Raw genomic sequence first — 21092 nt, 5'->3', positions numbered from 1 at the left:
CTTCTCCCAGCATGCCTTCTGTTTTTTTTTGTGAAAGAGATTATCATAAAACATCGATAACAGAAGTAAGTATGTATCATGTATTTTTAGAACCAAAGAAAATGGAAGTTTTTCCTGAGAAAATCAATTAACATAACGTGCTCTGATGCGGGTGTAATAAGTGTGACTATTGCAATCACTCGTAATAGATTTAAAGTTACATTTTTATGCTTCTCCGTGTCTCGGGATCCCAGTTATGAAGTGGCAAACCTGTACTTGGTGAAAATGAGAGCATTGCAAGATTGAAACTGAAAATCAGACTTCTGAGCAGATTCAGCAGGAGTGAGTATTACCATCGCTGACAACTATAATCCTTCTTGTCCATGGATAACCACCCCTGATATGGATCTGAGGTATTCCGCGGTAGCACTGTGACCCCACCCCCACCCCTCCACCCTCCAACATGATGCCTTTGGGTTTACCACATACTAAAGGTTTAATTCAACGCTGAAACGTGAGTAGAAAATGGTGTGCTCTTGTGTAACTAAATTCAGTTCTCTTTCCTTTGTGTTTCCAGTAAACGGTGCTGGTTTGGCCATGGCCACATGTGACATCATCGACCTGCACGGGGGAAAGCCGGCTAACTTCCTGGATCTTGGGGGCGGAGTCAAAGAACGGCAGGTGTATGAAGCCTTCAAGCTGCTCACCGCTGATCCAAAGGTAGGAACCAACTGTTGACGCACTAATCCATCCATCAGTCTTTCATCCAGTTCAGGGTCACGGGGGGGGGGGGGGTGGAGCCGATCCTGCCTAACTCAGAGCAAAAGGAATTGTTTTTTGTTCTTGTGAAGCTTGGCTGCACTTTAATAGATAAGCCAGAGCGGTTCCTTTATTTTGAACTTCAGAGAAAAAGTCAGAGTGACAAGAGAAAGCAGTTTCACCACCTGTTGAATCCTCTTTGTTATTGCAGTCATGTTCCTTGTCTGAGCAGACTCATAAAGCTCCGTCTATCTGCTCGGTGTTTTGTCTCTCAGACAACAGCGCTCATTAGAATAGGGACCTTGGCACGTGTCCATGTTTTACCCAGGAAAGGATGTGTGATTATATGCCATCACTTTATCTTCTGTTCCATGATAAATTGATCCTCTGTACTCTGCGGTGAAAACCGGACTTTTAAAGACTTGCCATGACGTGCACATTGACTCACACACACAGAGAGGCTCACATGCAACTCAGAACGATTGCAAAATCTCAAATCAGAATCGTCCTTCTGAAAAGGCTCTGCGGTGAGTGGCAGCTTGGGGATGTTTTACAAGCGACTCTGCTCTATGTTCAGACCGCTAATAACTCCAAACTAAACAGCATGAGCCTTGTAACAATACCGCCGCACTGATTGTGTGCTGACAGTCATCACATCACTAATTCCCCCCACCGCTGCCACTCTTACACCCCCCCCCCCCAACTGATCTCTGGCTGGCTCGGCGCTATCGTCTCTGTATTCCATACAGCCGAGTGCTGCCAGAGTCGAAATCCACATAAATTCTGTCCTCATCTCATCTCACCTTTTTTTTTTTTTTTTTTTAACTTTGGCAAACACATGCTGACTCTACTTGGCAGGAAATGCTTTCATGAACGTGTCTCACACAAATTTCTTTTAAACGATATTGACATATCTCAAACCTTTTTTTTTTTTTTTTTAAACCTCCTTCCAGGACAAGGTGCTAATTGACCAGAACTGTTAAATGCGCGATCACCCATCCAAACACACCGCACTCTCTCTCTGATTTAATTTGACATGTCTGCTTTTTTTTTTTTCTGAGCTGACTAGAATAAGGATAGCTTACTTATTTTTAAGTGTCTTGAGATAACGCGGATGCCGTGAATACAAATCCCCTGCGTGCGATGTGATGCATGGTCTGCTCTCAAAATAGATATTCTGCCGATGTTACACTGCCCAAAAAAAACTAATTTCATCTAAACAGAATCCCTGAGTCTTTCACGGTGGCATTTAGAAAAAAAAACAAAAAAGAAACACAGCAGTCAACAAACTGGCGTTACACACCTTTTGTGGATGAATGTTAAAAACCTACTAACCTTAACACCCCAGCAGGTGATGCATTGCCCGACTCAAATATCCACTGTGTGATCGATTGGTCTCGTGAATTCGGCCCAGTGGAGTGTAGAGGAAAATAAAAACCAATAGGGTAAAAAAAAAAAAAAGAGAGAGAGAGAGCGTGGGAGAAACTGCACAGCCTTGAAGAGTTGTCAGTCTCACAAAGTTTGGGTGTTTATTGCTTTATTTAGATATGCAAAATAACAAATTAGAAACTAAACTTCCTCCCTCTGGCGCCTACAGAATAATAGATGCAACCGTGTGCGGATGTTTTCCACAGGTGTACAAAATTGCAAAAAGAAAGTTCGAAATAAGGGTTTTATTAGTGTAGATTTCCTTTTTTCTAAGTAATTTAAATACCATTTTATTCAAGTCAGGGTCAACCTATTACAGGGCAAAACACAGAGAAACATTCGTGCAGGTGCAGGCGATGTAAGAGCCACAGATTAACCTGAAAAGATGCACCGAGAACTTCTTGTTAGAGTCCGAACCACTTCATCGCTGTGTGGCTCAGTATCAATAAAGCATTTAATATCTGGTTTCATCACTCTTAAACTTGAAAGAGCTGTAACACAGATATTTAGAGCAGTTATTCCTAACTGGGCGAGTTGAATATTCATGGGGGGGCGGGTCACGGAGCCCTCTTGATTTTAAGGGGTATAACATTTTGTAATTAACTTATGTCACAAAACTACCAACTTGAAGCATTTTACATTAGCATTACAAGTGTATTGTTTATTTAACAATATAATAAAAATGAATTACTATGCCGACCATACTCGACCATAGTTAACTGGGATCCTCTCCGGTGTCCTGCGGCCCAGCAAAGGGTGACGCTGCGTACAAGATAGAGGGTAAAAATACTATTTAGAAGTTTTAAAATACTGCAATGGTATGGACTTGTTGAATGAGAAGATACAAAGGTACGCTCGTAGTTGCAGCAGTGGGAGAAAAAAAATGTCAGAGCATAAAGTCAAAAAAAGGAAATAATAAAGAGCTACATAGAATTTGGCTTTCTAAAAACAGCTGAATGTATTTCGCGGTGACAAACTGACAAACTGGCCAGTGAATGTTTGAAACAGCTGAAGCAGCCAAAGGTAAACCAAACACCCCGAAAATGATCTCATCATCATAGAATATAACAAAGAACGTGGATTTCACTTATCATGTGTTATCTTCTTGTACGTTGCCTGTGTTTACAGTGGTACACGTTTTGGAATCACTGATTTAGAGAACCTTGCAGGAAGATTACTGAAGAACTACACACAGAGTACATGTTTAATGTCGAGTAAATCCTCAATTCTGTTCATATAATCTCCGACAGACTCCGGCGGTCAGTGCCGTCGCAACCAGGACCTCTTGTTCTTCTTGATGGCACACGATAGAACTTTATGGCACTGACTGTATGTTGGATTCAGAGCCAATAAGAATGTCTGTATAAGCTATTTTGCACATGAGTAAGAGAGCATCTCTCTCCTCCTCCTTCCTCTTTTCTTTTCTTTTTTTTTTTTTGGTTTCTTGGTTTGAGTCCCCAAATCCAGATGGGGGAGTAAGCTGTTGCCTGTTCCTCCTGCTGCTGCGTATGGAAATAGACTCCTCCTTAACAGTGGATGGCAGGGACAAAAGAGAGAAAAAAAAGGTAGAATAGGATTGACATTAAACTGGGTTGGAGGCACCATTAGCATTTCAACCAGGGGAGCTGAGAAACCTGCTCTGATCTGTGGAGGGGAATGTTAATCATTTCACAATATGAGCGAGTCTCTCATTTGCATTTAGTTTCTCTCCCTTTTCTGTGGGCTCCACAAATTACCGCTCACCCAACCTCGAAAACACCAGCAGAAGCCAACATTAAAATCACACCCAAGGTTCGGTAAATGCGAGGAGGCAAAATGTATTGATCTCGAGCGTCAGGCTCTCTTCATTTACTTTTCAGCAGCGAGGCGGCGGCGCTCGCAGCCTTCAAATACGCGACCCTTTGTTTACCATATATCCACGGTCTCCACTCCCAGACGGACCGGCTCGCTTTCATTTCACATCATATTTGCTCTGTGTTTTTTTAACTTTCCTCTTTACATAACAGTGTTGATGGCATGTGTTATGAGGATGACGCTTGGTGCTGAATGAAATGAGTTGCTGCAGGGAAGGCCATTAAAAGCCGGGCTTCGTACGCCAGTTAGAAGCCGCTGCAGCCGTCGAGTGCATGGAGTCGTTTCAGCACACGGACAGGCAGTGCTGCGAGAAGTGTCCCACTGTAACAGAAACAGGTATTTCCGTGTTGGTCTCTCCCTCCCTCCCTCCCTCCCTCCCTCCCTCCCCATTTGTGCTTTGATGTCTCGGGCTCATTGTGCTGCGTGGAGCGGAGGCGGTGCGAGCGTAGCGCCGGCTCCTGAACAGCAGAGATGGAGCACGAGATGACAAAGGCGAGCCTTATCTTTTCTTGTTTGCTCAAATACCTCCCCCTTAAAGCATTCATTACCTTAAACTTTATTATTTTCAGACAGAGAGGAAGAGGGGAATGGGATTGTGTGAAGTAGGGACAACACAGGAAAGAGTCTTGATGATGTGGAGGCTGTTGGGGCTTCGCTAAATACTTCTAGATAATGACACAAGTTTCTTTTTTTTTTTCTGTCTACAAAGCAATACCGGCTCGACCCCCAAATTACTTTGTTGCTTTTATTAGTTTTAAATGCTTTGAGCTGCAAGCGACTCTCTTCCTATTGGTTGCATTTTAATGCGCCTATAGTTTTGGTAAAAGTATTTTCTCGCTCTCGACTCATCCTTGACGAGATTGTAAGAAACACGTGCAGAAGGAATCTTCCATGTCTGCTTCTGTGTTTTGTATTAGTATTCCTCGCAAAAAAAAAATATATATAATCTCAATCTAACTTCCCTGTAAAATAAAAGTGGAATAAAATGAAACGAACAAAGGGAGAGAAAAAAAAAATGTATCCAGCGGTGCGTATCCCCCGGTGTGTATGTTAAATATGTGCAATGTTATGGAGCTCAGCTGGGCCTAGTCGACCATTCAGCTTTGTTTGAATTTAGGCCCGCGGCATTTTGAGTGGGGACATATTTATTTTCCATGCGAAAATAAATAGCTCCACTTTCTTCATATCCACGTATAGAACAGTTTGTTGACAGACTGCCGGGATTTATTGAGGTTTCCTTCACATCACCTGTAGGCATGAGGCAGGAGCAGGCAGCAAATACCAACACCCAAATAACCTTGTTATTGCCTTGTGCCGGTGCCGTAAAGAAAGTGGCAGATGGATGTTTTGTCCAACTCGAAATCCATTTTGTTCCCAGAGCTTAAGGCTGTTTTCTGTAATTTTTATGGGCTGGAGTAAATGATGACATTTTTCTAAAACTGGTGTGTGTCGGCATCAGGACCGCCACTATATCAAACTTAATAATTGTCACGGCAATTTGTTTTGTGATTTATGTAGCCATGATTATGTCACTATTGCGTAATTAAAATTCCATTCAAAATTCAATTCCTTTTTTTTACACGAGGGTTTAACCTTTCATTGCTGTGTGTATCCTCCTCACTGTGAAAGCTAAACAAAACCATTTCTTTTCCCAAGAATCAGTTTCTTTAGCGAAACGTCTGTTCAGCTTTTTTGATTGATTGATTTTTTTTTTATGATTTTGACTAGAGATGCACGGATAATAATAATGCCAGTATTGGGTTCGATTCCATCGCCGCAGAGGGGATTCATGGAAATGCGTAGCCTTCACGTTTGGTTTGCATATAGAGTATAAATTAGGCTTTATGGCACTTAAGTTCTTGTATCGGTACTCGTATCGGCAAGTAGCTCAAGGTTAGTACTCGTACTTGTACTCTTTTAAAAAGTACAACTAGTTTAACTAACAAATTTGGACGGTACTGTGGCTGATTCCAAAACACTTTCAACATTATGCCTTTCCAAGCGTCTCTGTTGGACAGTCTGCATCCGTTCATGGCCTGTGCACCCTGAGTAGGTTGCCAGTTCATCGTGAGGCGAACACAAGGGCACAGATAACTACATGCACTTTCACTCACACCTACATGCAATTCATATTTCATATAGGGTCCAACGTACATGTGTTTCAATTATGTTAAGTGGCCAGAGTACACGGAGAGAACCCACGCATGCACTGGGTGACTTGGCCTCAGACAGGACTTGAGTGCTCATATATTACTGTCTTTTTTTTTTTTTTTTCCCCTCTAAGGCTCTTTCCAGATGACGAAGTTGGATTGTTGTTACGGGTGACGCTTAACTATCAAACTACCAACTTCCAGAAGAATATGGACGGGAACTAATGATATTCTGGAGGCAAACATTGTTCTTATTGTTTATCTACTCACACATGCGCAGAAGAACTTTTTAATACGGCCGTGATGCGCATGCACAGTAGGAGCATTCCAAATAAGCTGTTTCCATGGGGGATTGAGTCAAAGCGGTTTCAAAAAGTTGTGATTTTCCTCCGTTTCCAAAGAGATGGACTCTGAGCTTTTTTTTTTTTTTAAAAGATCCACCTTGGAAGCTGTTTTCAAAAAGTTGCATTTTCAGCAGCTCGGAGCACTGTGAGCGCACACCCAAAACACAATGAAAGTTTTGCATAAAAGACATCAGTATGAAGAGACCAGGAGATTTAAAGCCCATAGCAGACCTGGACAGAACCGAAGGTCAGTGGTACTATTTTCACACTAAAACTGATTCATTCAGCCAGTTTTTGCATTGAGTTCTGAAACACATTGGCACTTCACACGTTTCATAACTCCGGCTGGCCTGGGTTCAAATCCCAGGAGATGAGCCGTAACGCAAACCACCACTTTCTCTGCTGAGCAAGTCACACAACCTGAGATAAACACCGTCCCCACAACCTACCTACAAATCTCCTCCTCTCTACGGGCCGGCAGAAGCTGTGTACTCTTTGCATCTTATCAGTTCAACACCGTTTTTGGTGTTGTTCGCATGTTCACACTAACCCTGCCCCCACCGATGAGGTTGGTGGGTTTGGCTTTGATGGCGTGAACACAGATGTCAGCCACAGAATGAAATGAGTATAACAAGAACAACATGTTGACATTAGCGACGTAACATTCTTAACAGGGATATATTTTGCTCTGTCAGAGAGACCTCCTTCTAAAGCTCTGTCGGCCGGCTCTGTGTGGCCAATCAGACGAGACCTCACAGTCACATGACTGCAAACCAACTCTCCACAGCAGCAGGCGGGGAAAAAAAATCTCAACATCAACAGTTTTTGAGACGGAGTATGATAAGGTTTCTGCAGTAACCACTCGCATTCAGTCCATTATGTTGTCCACTGATTTATATTCAGCGTTCGTATTCCAGCACTTCTCAACAATGCCTTGTAATTTTTCATTAACGCATGCCACTTCGGCACAGTTAGAAAATGTAGTGTCAAAGATATTTCTCTATAATCAGACAGAAATACACACAAGCCTCTTAGAGGTTACTCAGCAGCTTTTATATTCCTAAAATGGATTTCTCTTCCACAATCAGTGGCACAAACACTCTAGAATGAACCACTGATAGGAAATCACAACATAACTAAATATCAACTCTTCCAAATACTTTGTTTATATGTGTGTTTAGACTGTGCTTTAACAAAATATCTTAATGCAGTGTTTTTTTTACCATATTTGGTATAAACCATAAAGCAGCCTGTCACATTTCTCAGCTCAACAAACAAAATATCTACACTTCATTCAGTAAATGTGGACGTTTTTCTCCACTTCCTCTGAAAAGCAGCACTTTCTTTACGTTTTATGTGCAGATTAAAAGCGACGCTGCTTTAATGTCAATTTGTGAGATATCTCACTCTTTGTGAGCGTAGCAGCCGAGCTGAAGCCTTCTTTATAAACAACTTTCAATGGAAACGGAACATTTATAAGCAAAATATGATGGGAACTGAATATTTCCGATCTCGGGAACTCAGTCGTGATATTGATTATTTTAGTGATTATGATTAAGTAACAATAAGTGCAAACAATAACAACAGCCGTATTATTTTTGAACATTTCAGAGTAATTTATTTTCACACCGTAGTTACCGTTGAGCGAACAGTGATCTAGATGAGGAGGAGATTACTCCAAGCTTGTGTTAACTACACGTGTAATTCTCAGTCAAATTTCCCATCACAAGTTGTGCTGTCATCTTCAAACAGTGGAGTGATGCAAAAGTGCTGCAGGCTTGTTTGTCATCTATAAATAAAAAAAAAACCTTCTAAGTGGCTAAACATAGTTTCACCTCCTGTAGGAGAATGCCCTGAAAGGGAAATGTTCCTATGATTCCGAAAAAAAACCCCAACAATTGAATAGATTGTGTGCATTCACGTAACTCCACACTTCATAAACTTTGTATATCTTTTTATGTGGGATTAAAAATATGAAGAGATTGAAGGAGTTCAACTGTAAGCTCTTTTAGATTCATTGTTTATAGGTTATTAAGTGTCTTATTCCCTCTTATGTTCAAACGTCTCCAAGCTCACCTCACAAGTTTCTCTTTTTTTAAAAAAAATGAAATAAATGGAAATTAGAAATGAAAAGTCAAGTGAAAAATCTGTACTTTATTAATGCACCTGTTCAACAAACCTAAACACCAGAAGGCAATTTTCTCCCACTATGTGTCTCTTTTTTTAGTTTTATAAAAGTGCCGTGCGCTACCTCGGTGCAAGCTACAAATAAGGACAAACAAGTTAAAACAAAAGTTGTGTGTTTGTAATTCCAGTGTTGAACTTGGCACAATTATCATTTAGAGGATTGGCATGAAGCGAACTCCAGCCTGAGACTTGAAGTAAATCCACCAAAATAAGAAAGAATAAGTTGGATCGCAGGAAAGGGAATGTATAGATGTCTTTGGCCCACTAAACCAACAAGCAAATTGTTAGTAGATGAGTAGCAGACACAGCGCTCCGGTCCGAGTTGGAATAGAATAGAATAGACATTCTTTAATAATCCCAGAGGGCCATTCTTTGTAGCATTGCTTCTCAAAGAATAGAATACAGAGACTTAATAGAAGAAAAGTTAAAATATCAATGAGATTTATTATAAATTTAATAAGTAACTGTTAAGCAGAAATGTAGCCATTTTCATCCTGTATACTCAACGCCACAACAATGAAAAGCTTGAGAGTTTAAAATTAAAGGTTTTTATGGCACTATTTTACTGGTCTGACCCACTCCAGATCAAATTTGGCTGTAAGTGGCCCCTGAACTGAAATGTGTTTTACACTCTTGGATTAGAAGAAGTATTTAATTAGTAATATAAAGGGGCTATAAAACCAATAAAAAGCATTGATAGCATTAATAGTCTTGATAAAATCTTGTTTTTTTGTTTTTTTTACTTCAGAACAGCCAAACAATACAAACACGTGTGTCACTTGTGAGTTCTGTTTCCTGAAGAGCAGCTTTGTGCTTCCTCGAGCAGTCTGTAAAAATTCCACTCTATCCGTCTCAGAAAAAGCCTGAAATCTTCTAAATAGGCTGTGATTTTTTTATTTTTTATTTTTTTGCCGGTTGCGTAATGTTTTTTTCTTTTTCGGAATAATGTTTTTGTTGTAGTCACATTGGCGGCAGAGCCAGAGTCACATTTCCATTGTTGTGAGTTGTGAACGTGCTGCCTCCCACTTAGTTCATCTGCGTGTGTGCTAAAAAAAAGGACGTGGGAAGAACAAAAGTATGCTTTTAAAAATGAGGATATTCAAAAAAAACCAACAAAAAAAGTCAGTCTGAAAAATTTGGCAGCAGTGTATCCATTTAGCTTCATCTTGGTGAGATAATCCAGGGCGCATGAGTGGAAATCAGTGCTGGTGTGAACAGAAGCTGTGGGTTTGTCTCTCGGAGCATGGAAATGCGGCTGTAGGCTCCGTGCACGAGTATGTACAGCGGTAGTCACGCGGCGGCGTTGTTCCAGGTGAAGTCGGCATGCGGAGCGAGGAGGCGCCGCCCAGAGGCGTACGAGACGCAGGTTGGCACATTAGCATCAGTTCAGCTGGACGACCCACCTTCCAGGCGGATACAGCGCTGGCTTCATTTGCATGTGGTAATGTTGTTGCATAATCGTTCCGTTGATCCTAAAACATCTTTTTAGCTCCCACTGGCGCGTGTGTGTGTGTGTGTGTGTGTGTGTGTGTGTGTGTGTGTGTGTGTGTGTGTGTGTGTGTGTGTGTGTGTGTGTGTGTGTGTGTGTGTGTGTGTGTGTGTGTGTGTGTGTGTGTGTGTGTGTGTGTGTGTGTGTGTGTGTGTGTGTGTGTGTGTGTGTTTTTCTCTCCTTAACAAGCTGAGTGGACACAAGCTCCTGAGAACTCACTGATACAGTCAGGACAAAATTAATAGAACATTTTTAAAGATATGTTTTAAGTGCAGGCGAGAGTTGGTGAAGCTGAATTTAGTTGTCGTCTGCAAGAAATTGAAGAAAGTCAATATATAGAGCAAGTAGTTGAACCGTGGCAGTCTGTGGGGACAAAATCTCTTTAAATGTTCAAATTACACTTTTAGTTGTTTATTGTTGCGCTAAGGTTTGATTAAGATGAGATCCGGAATTTACAAATGGCTATGGTTGAGTTTAGATCATACACATACATTTCTGGGCCACAACAGAGAAAAACTTTCAAGTTTAAATTCAAAAGTTGTTACGGCACTATTTTACCAGTGCGGCCCACTCCAAATGAAATTGGACTGAATGTGGCCCCTGAATTAAAATGTGTGACACCGCTGGATTACGAGAAGCATTTAATTAGTAGAACAAAAAGAAGTGGTAAAAGCGATTTATGTATATGTACGGTTGATGCTGGCTCTTTTTTCACCGGTCTCACAATGATTACACATAAACGTAAAGGTCAGGGTATGATTTAAAGGTTACCGTTTGACTCAGATCAAGTGTATCTTGTCAGGTATTGAGCTGTCTTGTTCATTTTAGGGATTAGGAAAGGACACAGACAGAAATTTTATCTACTTTGTCTTTCGATGTCAATGGAAGCTTGGTCTTAATAATATAAAACAAGATGTTATTCATTGTGAATGAGCGTGGATCCATTAAATTCTGAATATATGGCAATAAAGGGAAGTCTTGACAAGGATAGTGACTGTCTGTAATTCTTCTTCCTGCATTTCACTCTCTCTGCTTGTGCGGGATTATTATGCGTGTCTCCTGGTGCTCCAGCCCTGCTTTGCCCTCAAAGGAAACTACATACAATTTTACTTCTTTCCAGCTCAGTGCCTCTGCCTTAATTCACCTGTGGTCCCTCTTTAACCACGTTCTTCCTTTTTGCTGTGACACTCTCGAGCCCTGCCAGCTCTGAGTCCCATCTCCCCTGTCCGGCAGGGAACAGCCTACTATTACCAGCTTCTCTTTCTGTTTTTCCTGAAAAGTGTATCCATTGATAATACACACGTAGAGTTACGTATCTGGGCATTTATAGCAACACGCTGTTGTTTTACTGCCAGTCTACCTCACGGGTTCCTCCCGTATTTATCCCTGTCCACATTCATTTCTCTTTGCTCTTTCTCTCAATTTCCCTCTGTCTCTGTGCCTGTCTTTTCTTCCCTTTACCCTTTCATCTGGCTAAATCCTGTTAAAGTCAATGTGAGGAGATCCCCTCGGTTTCATGCCTGCTAGTTAAATCCTGCTGGAGCCCTGACACTGCCTCTCTCACCCCCATATGGAGATGTCTGAGCCCATGCCTAATGGGCTGCGGCATGTATAGAGTTGGAAAAAAAGGCAGGGGCTCCCATCCAAGCCAGGTGTGCCAGGGAAATGTCTCGTGAATTGTTTCACGAGAAATAGGAGCTGTGTCTTAAAGGGCCGTTTCCTCAGGATGCTTCAGCACAGCCATGTGACAGAAATCACGCAAGATCTTCGTTTTCTCTGCAAGGAAATACAAATAGCTGCGTGCATCATCTCACCAGCGCCGTACAAACGTCGGCATGCACATGCAGGGCCTCCAGGGACCCCGAACAACTTTTAATCACTAGTCACCCGTGATATGAGAGTCCCATGCTGTTTTAGTTCAGAGGAAAAGAAATCACCTCTCCGCCTGGAGCTGGTGGCCTCCGGGAGATGCCGGTCCCCTGCGATCCAAACAGAAGCAACGCAAGCCACCGGAAAAAAAGAGAGAAAGCGAGCTACTCGGTAATGGAGTTAATTCCCGACACGCAGAGTATTACACAAGTGCTAAATGAGGGGCCAGCCATGGAGGGACCCACGCTCAGTCCGGCCAACACACCGGGGCTGCCACATCGAGGCCAAGCCACGAGAAGAGTGAACATTGCAGACAGTTTGTGGACTCGCAGGGCGCAGCGGCTCTCTGGCTGATGTATTTCTTTATTTATTTCACTCGGCTATGTGCTGTGTAGGTCATTGTATTGGTTTGCCACTATTTGCGAAAAGCTCTACCTTATATAATGGTTTTTCCAGCAGATTTGCTTACGGTGCATTAAAGTCCCATAGTAACTGATTTATTGATGGATTTTTTTTTTGTGTGTCGTGGGACCTCTTTTGCTCCAGTACATAAAAAAAAACAAAAAAAAACCACTGCAGCAATGTGGGAAGCTAATGTTATAGGCTAAAAAGCAGAATGTGTGAACCCCATGTTTGAAATGTATTCACCGCCTCTGTGATGCAGTTTACACATCAATCGATTATATGTGGCATTTATTTCTGTTTTTTTCCATTTTGAACATATAGTTTGTGTGTGAGTGTGTATGTGTCTGAATAGGTATATTTCAAGGCCGTCTGCTCCGGGCTTCAAAGATACAGAGCAAAAAAGCCAATTGTGCAGCCTTATTGAAACCTGCTTCCAGACTGATGCAGCGTGGGTGAACTGGCCTTATGCGATATCCCCTTTGGCTCTGTGAACTCTGGAGCATGCCTATCACTTGGGTGCACAAGAGACACATCAGATAAACAGCGTAAACCCTTTTCATGGCTCGATACAATCATGAGTTCAACTTTAAGCAGCGTTATATATTTTCCAGCATAACGTCAGTTGACTGGATTCAGCGGCTGTTTTTTTGTTGTTTGTTTTGGTTTTCTTTACCGTTTTCTCAACTTCTTTGTGGGCTGCTGTATCAATGCACCCACAGGGGTTATCCAACCAAGTGTTTTTGCATTAAAGTCGCAGTATTGATTGGTAAAGACACATGAGGTTGCATGGATTTTTAAAAGATTGCGTGCATTTTGTTTCTTGCCCACACTTTCATTTGGTCGACATCGACTTCATGTTACTGCCAGTGCAAATCCACATCTGCACTGTAGATTATGCATGATGGCCTCACAGACAACATTTGATATCTGCCTCTTCACTGCTCATTTAAATGTATTCGCGTTGCTCCCGCTATGCCTTCGCTGTCATGTTTGACAAGAACACATTGATTTTGCTGGCAATCTTTTATTCCCTCGGGGAGCCAGCCCAACGGTGAGTCGGCAAGAAAAGCCGAACAAGACATCATTAGTCAACCGAGTGGTATAAAGAAACAGAAATTATGTTGTACTGCACTAAATATAATCAGACATTTGTAACTAGACAGAGCTTTTCACCAATATTTTGGGATCACCACTTTTTATTTCCTTCAGATTGCTTCTAAGGTTTGTACTCTCCCATGTTTACCAACATACTGTATTTAAGTAGTAGTCTTCAAAATGGTCAGTTTCTGGAGATTCTGAAAAGTTATTCAGGGTTTCTTTCACACGTGCAAATCGAATTTCGACAACTTCAGTGAAGGTTAAACCCTTAACCAACACCGACACCAGATTGCATGAAAACAAGTTGGCTGGAGGACGGACGTGTTCTCGCAGCTGACTGACTCCATCTGGTGAATGTGTGAGGAAGACCAGTACCACCGTGAAGCACAAGGTGGCCTTGAAGTGTCTAAGGTCCCGTTTACATGACAATGTTTGACGTGAGAATACATAGTTTTTGCATTTTCGTTTCAGAGAAGTTTTTGTGTTTATGTTTTAAAAATGGCAGAAACGCTGAAAACAATGTAGTTTTCACATATGACCACTAGTGGGTGCTGTTATTTGCTTCTGGTATGAAAACACACACACGCACACACACACACACACACACACACACACACACACACACACACAAAAAACACGCAGCACTGGACCATCGTCACATGCATATGCGCTGTCGGCAATATCCAAGCCATTTTCTTTTATTCTGCGGCGCTTCTGATTGGTTTTCTGATGTCACTGAGGTGTTTGCAAAGACAGATGAACGCCAGAGTGGATCTTTGGTTTCGGTTGTCACTAAAAGTGAGATTCTCTGTAATGACAGAACACACGTCCTCTTTTCTCTAATCTGAAAGCAGCCTTGGCCCAGATGGTGTTTTTACAAGATATGATTAACTGTGTTGAAGCAAATTGACCAAATACTGTTTCCTCGCTAATTTTAACCACACATTTAGAATTTTTACTACTTTTCCCAATCATATTGTGTTTAACAGGCAGCTCATTTGGTGCCAGAACTTTTGAAATTACTTTTTTTTTTTTTTTTTTTTTGTCTCTTCTTTGCATCTGTTATGTAAATGTTTAATTGTCAGTCTTTGATTAGAATTTGAATTTGAATCACCTTTTCTATCAGTTAAAGCGAATATCCCCCTGGTTCACAATTAGAATTGTGTTTTTGTCACCAATAACACTTTCCTTTGTCCCAGAAATATATGTTGACTCAGACTAATACCTATTCGGTAAGTTGAACTGCTTGCTCATTTCTTAGAGCAGTCTCTCTATAAATCACAAGGTTGCAGGCTTGATCCTGTCCTCTGTCAAAGTGACTTTGAGCAGGTTTTAACATGCGACATCATTGTAAAGTGCTTGAACTAAATTAGCCTAAAGTGTGAAATCGATATTCAATAACCTGCTGTCTGGCATGGGTCTAGTCTTGGTAAAGTTTAGGCTCTCAGTCAGGTTGTACTGGCCTCTAAATACTGTAAGTGTGATATATAAAACCTCTTCAGGACGCAATGACATTATGATTATGGACAGATGAGCCTTTTAAGGATGATCGAAGGCCCGTTTACAAGGAAACATTTCAAGTGAAAACACATTTACATATTGTTTTGAAAATGAGCTCTGTTTACACGGAAGCGACAAACACTGAAAACGATGTAGTTAGTGTGCTATACCATGAGTAGGCGCTATTGGTTGTTTTTGTAGTGAAACCACACACATATTCACATCGAGAACAATGTGATCTAAATGCTACCAATGGCAAGTACACGGACATTTATATGGACCGACGACGAAGCTGGATTGCTATTACAGGTGACTCTCCACTAGAAATAAGTCCCAGGAGAATAGCAACTTACTACAGGCTTGGTAGCAGCGTTTCAGAAAAGTATATGTGCATGGTTTGACCTCCTCATCCAAGCATTTTTGGCTAAATGGGGGTTTTTCCATTGTCGGCTTTCGTCACTGGGCTTACTATCAGTCATGTCAAATACAATAAAGGACATTCAAAATCAATAATTGTCTTTTGCAGACTTGCTGGTGGATGTAGGGAGTGGTTGAAACACAGGCAGAAATACTGCATCCCTTTGAATTCAAGAGAAGGAGAAAGAAAGTGAAATGCGGCGTAGGTGTATCAGTGAAGCGTATAGCAGTGTGTAGTTCCGTCTCTGTTAGCAGCGAGAAATGACAGTTCTCATGAATTGGTCCATTGCAGGTTGAACATGAGCGGAGTCACCCTGCTTCATCTTTGTGCCTCTTGTCTTGAAATGGCTTTGTACTCCAATATACTGAGATGGGACAATTGCACAGTGGGCGACATTGTTACTTAGCGAAAGACAGATGTCTCCTCGAGTCGTGAATTTGTTCAAAAGCACATCCTTTTTACCCAAAGTGAAAGGCTTAAGTCATAAGTGAAGGACAAACAGGGTTATCAGACTGCATACGTCCTCGCTGTCGCTTCTCCACCAGAGGTTAATTCGGGGAATTGAAGGACTTTTCCAGAGATGTAGCATGGAACTGATGACTTGTCAGATTGATTTGCCCTTCAGGGAACTAATGCCTTGTCTGTCTTCTTTTCCATTTGATCTGGCTCCGAGTAGCACAGTATGCTTTTAAGGACCCGTGTCATTTTCCCCAGCACCATCAGCAGACAGCGCTATTACTTAAGCATCATGTATGCATAAAGACCATGGATTCCTAATGTATTCACCTCATCTCAGCACCTTGTCTTGGCACCAATTCGCCCCCAGTTGACACACTCACACACACACGCACACTCGCACACACACACGCACACACGCACAGCTGATCCCATGGGTATGTCTGATTGAGCTTTCTCCTGTCTGCCATTCCTCATCCGTGTGAAATCAATAGAGGATCTGGGATTGGAGCTCAGGCTAATTGAGCGCTGCTCTCTCTGTTCTCTTATTGCTGCCAGGAGCATTTTGTCATCACAGCACCTGGTTCACACCACGGGGCCAGGGGGAGCCAGCCAGCGATCAGATAGGGCCTCTGGATGCCACAGGGAGGGGAGCTGCATATGATTGAGCAACCTTGTGAAGTCAAGCTCTCAGAGGAAGGGCATTGCAAAGAAGGACTTCATTTATTCTCATGTACTTCTATAGGAGCTGCTCCTCTTTACCTGATCATACCTGAAATGGAAATATATTTTATGTGCTTGCTGTGGAAAGCAGAATCATTACAGCAATGATTATCACTTTGGAAATTAAATTACTTTTCTTACTTTTTTTCTTTTGTTTGCTGCAACTGCAGCCCCTTAGTCCAACTGGAATCGGTCATTTACTTTATTTACCCATTTCTTTCTATCCTGCCACTTTCAACAAGACGTCAACAGAACAAATGAAAGAAGAAAAGTCATTTTGGCAGTTTTAAGTGACCCACGATTCTTACTCGCTATAAATATCATTTTGCGAGTGGCAGTTCTGCTGTGTTTACACTTCACACATGGTCTCAACATAGTCCTGGATCACTCGGTCTCAATAATGCCTCATAATAAATGTGGCACGCCATTGCTCGCCAGTCCTCCTGACAAACTGCTTTTCTCCTCTCCTCGATGTTCTAAAAGGAGATTCCCTCCATCCAAACCATCTGCTGTCATCGCGCCACCCTTTGCCGCCATTCCAGTTTCCACATCCCTCCATCTGTCCACATTCCAGGACTTGGGGGAGTGTGACCGCCACTGATAGCCTAAGACAGTGCTGAGGGACGTTGCAAGAGAAGTGCGACTGTTAGACACTCCCTCATTTCACGCTCCCCTGGCGCTTATGAGCCCAAACTGTGCGGGGGATTATGTGAGACCACTCGAACATCCAATTGATGAGATCATTGGAGCTCTCTGAGGCGTTTACTGACACCACAAACACTGCGCCCATCCCTGTATCCGCAGCCTGTTAATGTGGGTGATGCTTTCAAAGTAGCCGGTAGTTCATTGAATCACGGGTTAATTGCAACAAGAGCCATCAAATGTTGTCCTGAATTAATTTCCACATTAAAACGATGAATAAACTGTCAACATTGCAATGCCCTTGTAATTTGTCGATGTGCGGTGTTACCCCATCTTTAACTTCAGCGAAAGATCATGCACAGTAGGACTCAACATCCACCCAATTTGATGGAGCATCCAAGGACTCTCCCAACGAGGGATTGAACCGATAATTTGTAGAACGGTGGTGTGACAGATAATGAGGTCTTTCTGTATTTATATACAGTCCCAACATAAACTCAAGAAACTATTTCTTCATTCCAGTTATAGAAATAAGGCTTGTGTTAAATTAAAATATCTCAATGCTTAGGGCCAGCTGTTCAAAGACGAGTTTGAACATTTGTATTACATTTTTCATGAACTTGAGTTCTGCATTGAGGAGCATTATTAGACAAATGAAAATGTTTTTAACCGTGAATGACAAATATTACGGAAAACCTGAAAATGATCGTAATCCTGTTCCTTCACCTTGTTGTGAAGTTGGTTGAAGTAAAGAAGAATATTCTCTCAAAGCATTAGTGGGTAGGACATTGTCACCCTTAGTCCCTGCTCATGTAAACGCTTTGATACGGATTCCTCCCAATGCATCTTAAGAATGTCCTCCAGTGGTTTTGCGAGAGCAAAAAAAGACAAACACCTGTGCACTGTGTTCTACATATTATACCTAGAACCACTGGAGAGGTCCTTTGAGTTTTTTTTAGTTTTATCATGATCTAGTCTACTCAAAAATGAGGAATTGAAACATGCTGCTAATTCTTCCAGTTGAATTGGCAGACAAAAGTGAGACTCTTCTTCCCATCCATGCATCCATTTATCCAGCCGTCCGTCAGAGTTTGTTTCTTAAGTTGTGTTGTATAGCAGCTTAAGGTCTTCATACCTGTATAACACTCCATTTGTTGAGTTGAAAGTGAGCCTGCAGGGTGTATGAGGTCTTTTAAGAATAGGTTGGATCATGTTTTTGTTGTTGTGTATGTTAATCTTTAGCAGATACATGAGCGTCTTTATCGGTGCCGCTTTGAGTTCCTTTGTTTACTTAGTCCTATCTGTGAATCATGTTTTTGTGCACAAGCATTGTGAAACCTGTGTTTGTTGTAGCAGGGCCCAAGGCGCTGAGCAACTCGCATTAACCCTTCTGATTTTCAGACGGCTCGGCTCTCGAATCCACCAGCCCTCCTGACCTCTCCGCTGTTGAGCAACCCCCCCACCCACCACCCACCCACCCCTCTGGAGGTTTGGGGCGGGATCACGGGTTGAGACACTAGTTTCTCTCCACCAGCTCCTCTGTGCCATCCACCTCCGTAACTTTGTCAGTTGCAATGCTGTACGTACAACTTTGCTTCACCGTTTGTTTCCACAGCCTCGTCCACTTAGGTGAGCAAGATTAATTCACACGCTATGCATCATATTTTGATACATAGCAAAAACCGGCTCTAAATATGTTGTCACTATAATGAAAAAGCAACAACTTCTGAATGCACTATGTCCTGTGTCTGCACAGTGGCCCTCCTCTCCACTCATCATGTTTTAGGTATTTGTTGCCGGGTATGGTGAGACATGCCGGCAGCAGTGCAGCGAGAGATTATTGTCACTGTAATTGGCTTTTCCAGGCCTGATTTGATACGAACCTCTTGTCTGATCCACACACTTCTTTATTATCCAGCGTAATGGAAAGACGATGAAGCTCACATAAAACGTTCAGCCTCGTCATATCTCCAGAGAAATCGCCTCCTGCGTTTTGTTTCTGTACTCCGGGTCAGAATGGATGGTAGCACCTCCGTATAAAGACACCGTTCTCGCTGCGTACTCACAGAAACACCCTTCTATTAGCATTATACTTATCTGCAGTCAGGAGGAGGAACATGCAGGACTAAACACGGATCAGCCAAAGCATTATGGCCATTCACAGAACAAATGAATAACATTGATAATCTCTAGTTACCTGTCAGTGGGATGGGTGTTGAATAATAGGCAGGAATTGAGTTTGAGAGCACCTCCAAAAGATCTTGTGGGGTATATCCAGTCTCCAGTGGTCATTCTCAAAACTGCTCCAGCGAAAGAAAAGCTGAGAGTCAGTGACAGGATCCTCAGCAACCCGGTCTCATTGATGTCCATGGGAAGTCCAATCCATCAGACAAGCTACTCTTTCTCAGGCCCAGAGTGGCATGACTCTCAGCTGACTGTTCGCAATTGTTAATGTTTATGGCCTATTCTCTGCACGCATGTGTGGTTTCAAAAACAAACATCAGCATCCATTACTGGCCCAACATGAAAACTGCATAGTTGTCAGTGTTTTCTGCCTTTTCCATGTAACCAGACATCATTGTGAAAACATTGCCATGTAATCACGAAACATTGCTGAAACTAAAATCTGGTTTTCAGTTGAAACGTTGTCATGTAAACAGAGGCTCAATCTGCTACCAAAGTCACTGCTAATATGTCAGAATTTATGTTGTGGATGCTGACACTTGTCCAAAAGCACCAACAGTATTCACTGTCAAATGAAAGAAAGGTGGCTTTGTCTGATTAATCACAATTTCTTTCACCACCGGCAGGGGAAGTGCTTTTGGCAATGTTTGGCTGTTAAACCTTATGTCCTTCCATTAGCATGGATGCTACCTTGACATGTATTGTAAGTATGCATTATAATGTTTATGGAAACAAAATAGCTTTTCATTTATTACAGCCTGCCACAAAGAAAAGAAAGTGTATGTTGTTGATCACCTTAGAAAAACAATACGCTTTATAACAAGAGTACCCGACATCTGTATGGACTGATGACGAGTCAGATGCCATTCGGGGTGAGTCAACTATTAATCTACCAATATGGACTATAAAACTAGAATACGGACCACAAGTCATACTACTACCGCGGCCATCATGATCGCTGCAGGGGGGGGATCGTGACCCTGAAAGAAACGGTCCACCTTGGGCACTGGTATAAAACCTTCATGGATGCAGTGGCTCTGCACACCAGTGCCACGTAAATGGACCCCCCAAAAAGTGAAGAAAGTTTTGCGGATACACCCGTAGTCATTGCCGTGTAAACAGTGCCTTAACTATACATGGTAGCAGCAGTGAGAGTTGCTTAGTAACACGTTACTCATATGACCACTTTTTTCGCTAACGAGTAATCTAACGGGTCACTATCTCCAAACCAGTTATCAGGTTAAAGTTACTTATCCAAGTCAGTGTGCGTTACCCTTGTAGCGTCCCAGAGGATGAGTTTGTTGTCTGTAAAGCCGCTTTATTACTGAGCACAACAGACGTAGATTAACCGGGCTGCTTCTCCATTCCTTCTCCTCAACCGGGCTCACACACCCAGGCAGTCTCCTCATGCTCACGCACCTGACCCGCCCCCCCCAGCCAATCCTAGGCCAACTCGCTCCAACAGTGCGCTCAAGTAATGTCAAAGAATAGGAACCAACAGTACATCACCAATCAATCATTGCAACTGTGCCTCGGTGTGATGATTGACGACAGCACAATTGTCCTTGATGTTTACTGCTCAAGGTTTATTAAACTCCAAAACCCCA

The 21092-nt window shown here is 42.2% G+C and overlaps 1 protein-coding gene across 1 annotated transcript in view; it reads left to right on the top strand.

Annotated features, from left to right (window-relative positions):
* Positions 1-21092, top strand: part of suclg2 (succinate-CoA ligase GDP-forming subunit beta) — a 121185-nt gene that overhangs the window by 64697 nt on the left and 35396 nt on the right. The window contains exon 9 of the mRNA XM_080460891.1: positions 557-699. Within this exon, the coding sequence (XP_080317017.1) occupies positions 557-699 (143 nt within the window). The remainder of the gene's footprint in view (positions 1-556; positions 700-21092) is intronic.

Source organism: Lipophrys pholis, assembly GCF_963383615.2.
Source record: "Lipophrys pholis genome assembly, chromosome: 4".
NCBI lineage: Eukaryota > Metazoa > Chordata > Actinopteri > Blenniiformes > Blenniidae > Lipophrys > Lipophrys pholis.
Note: the sequence above shows the minus strand (reverse complement) of the source record. Positions and strands in the feature narration are given on the sequence as shown.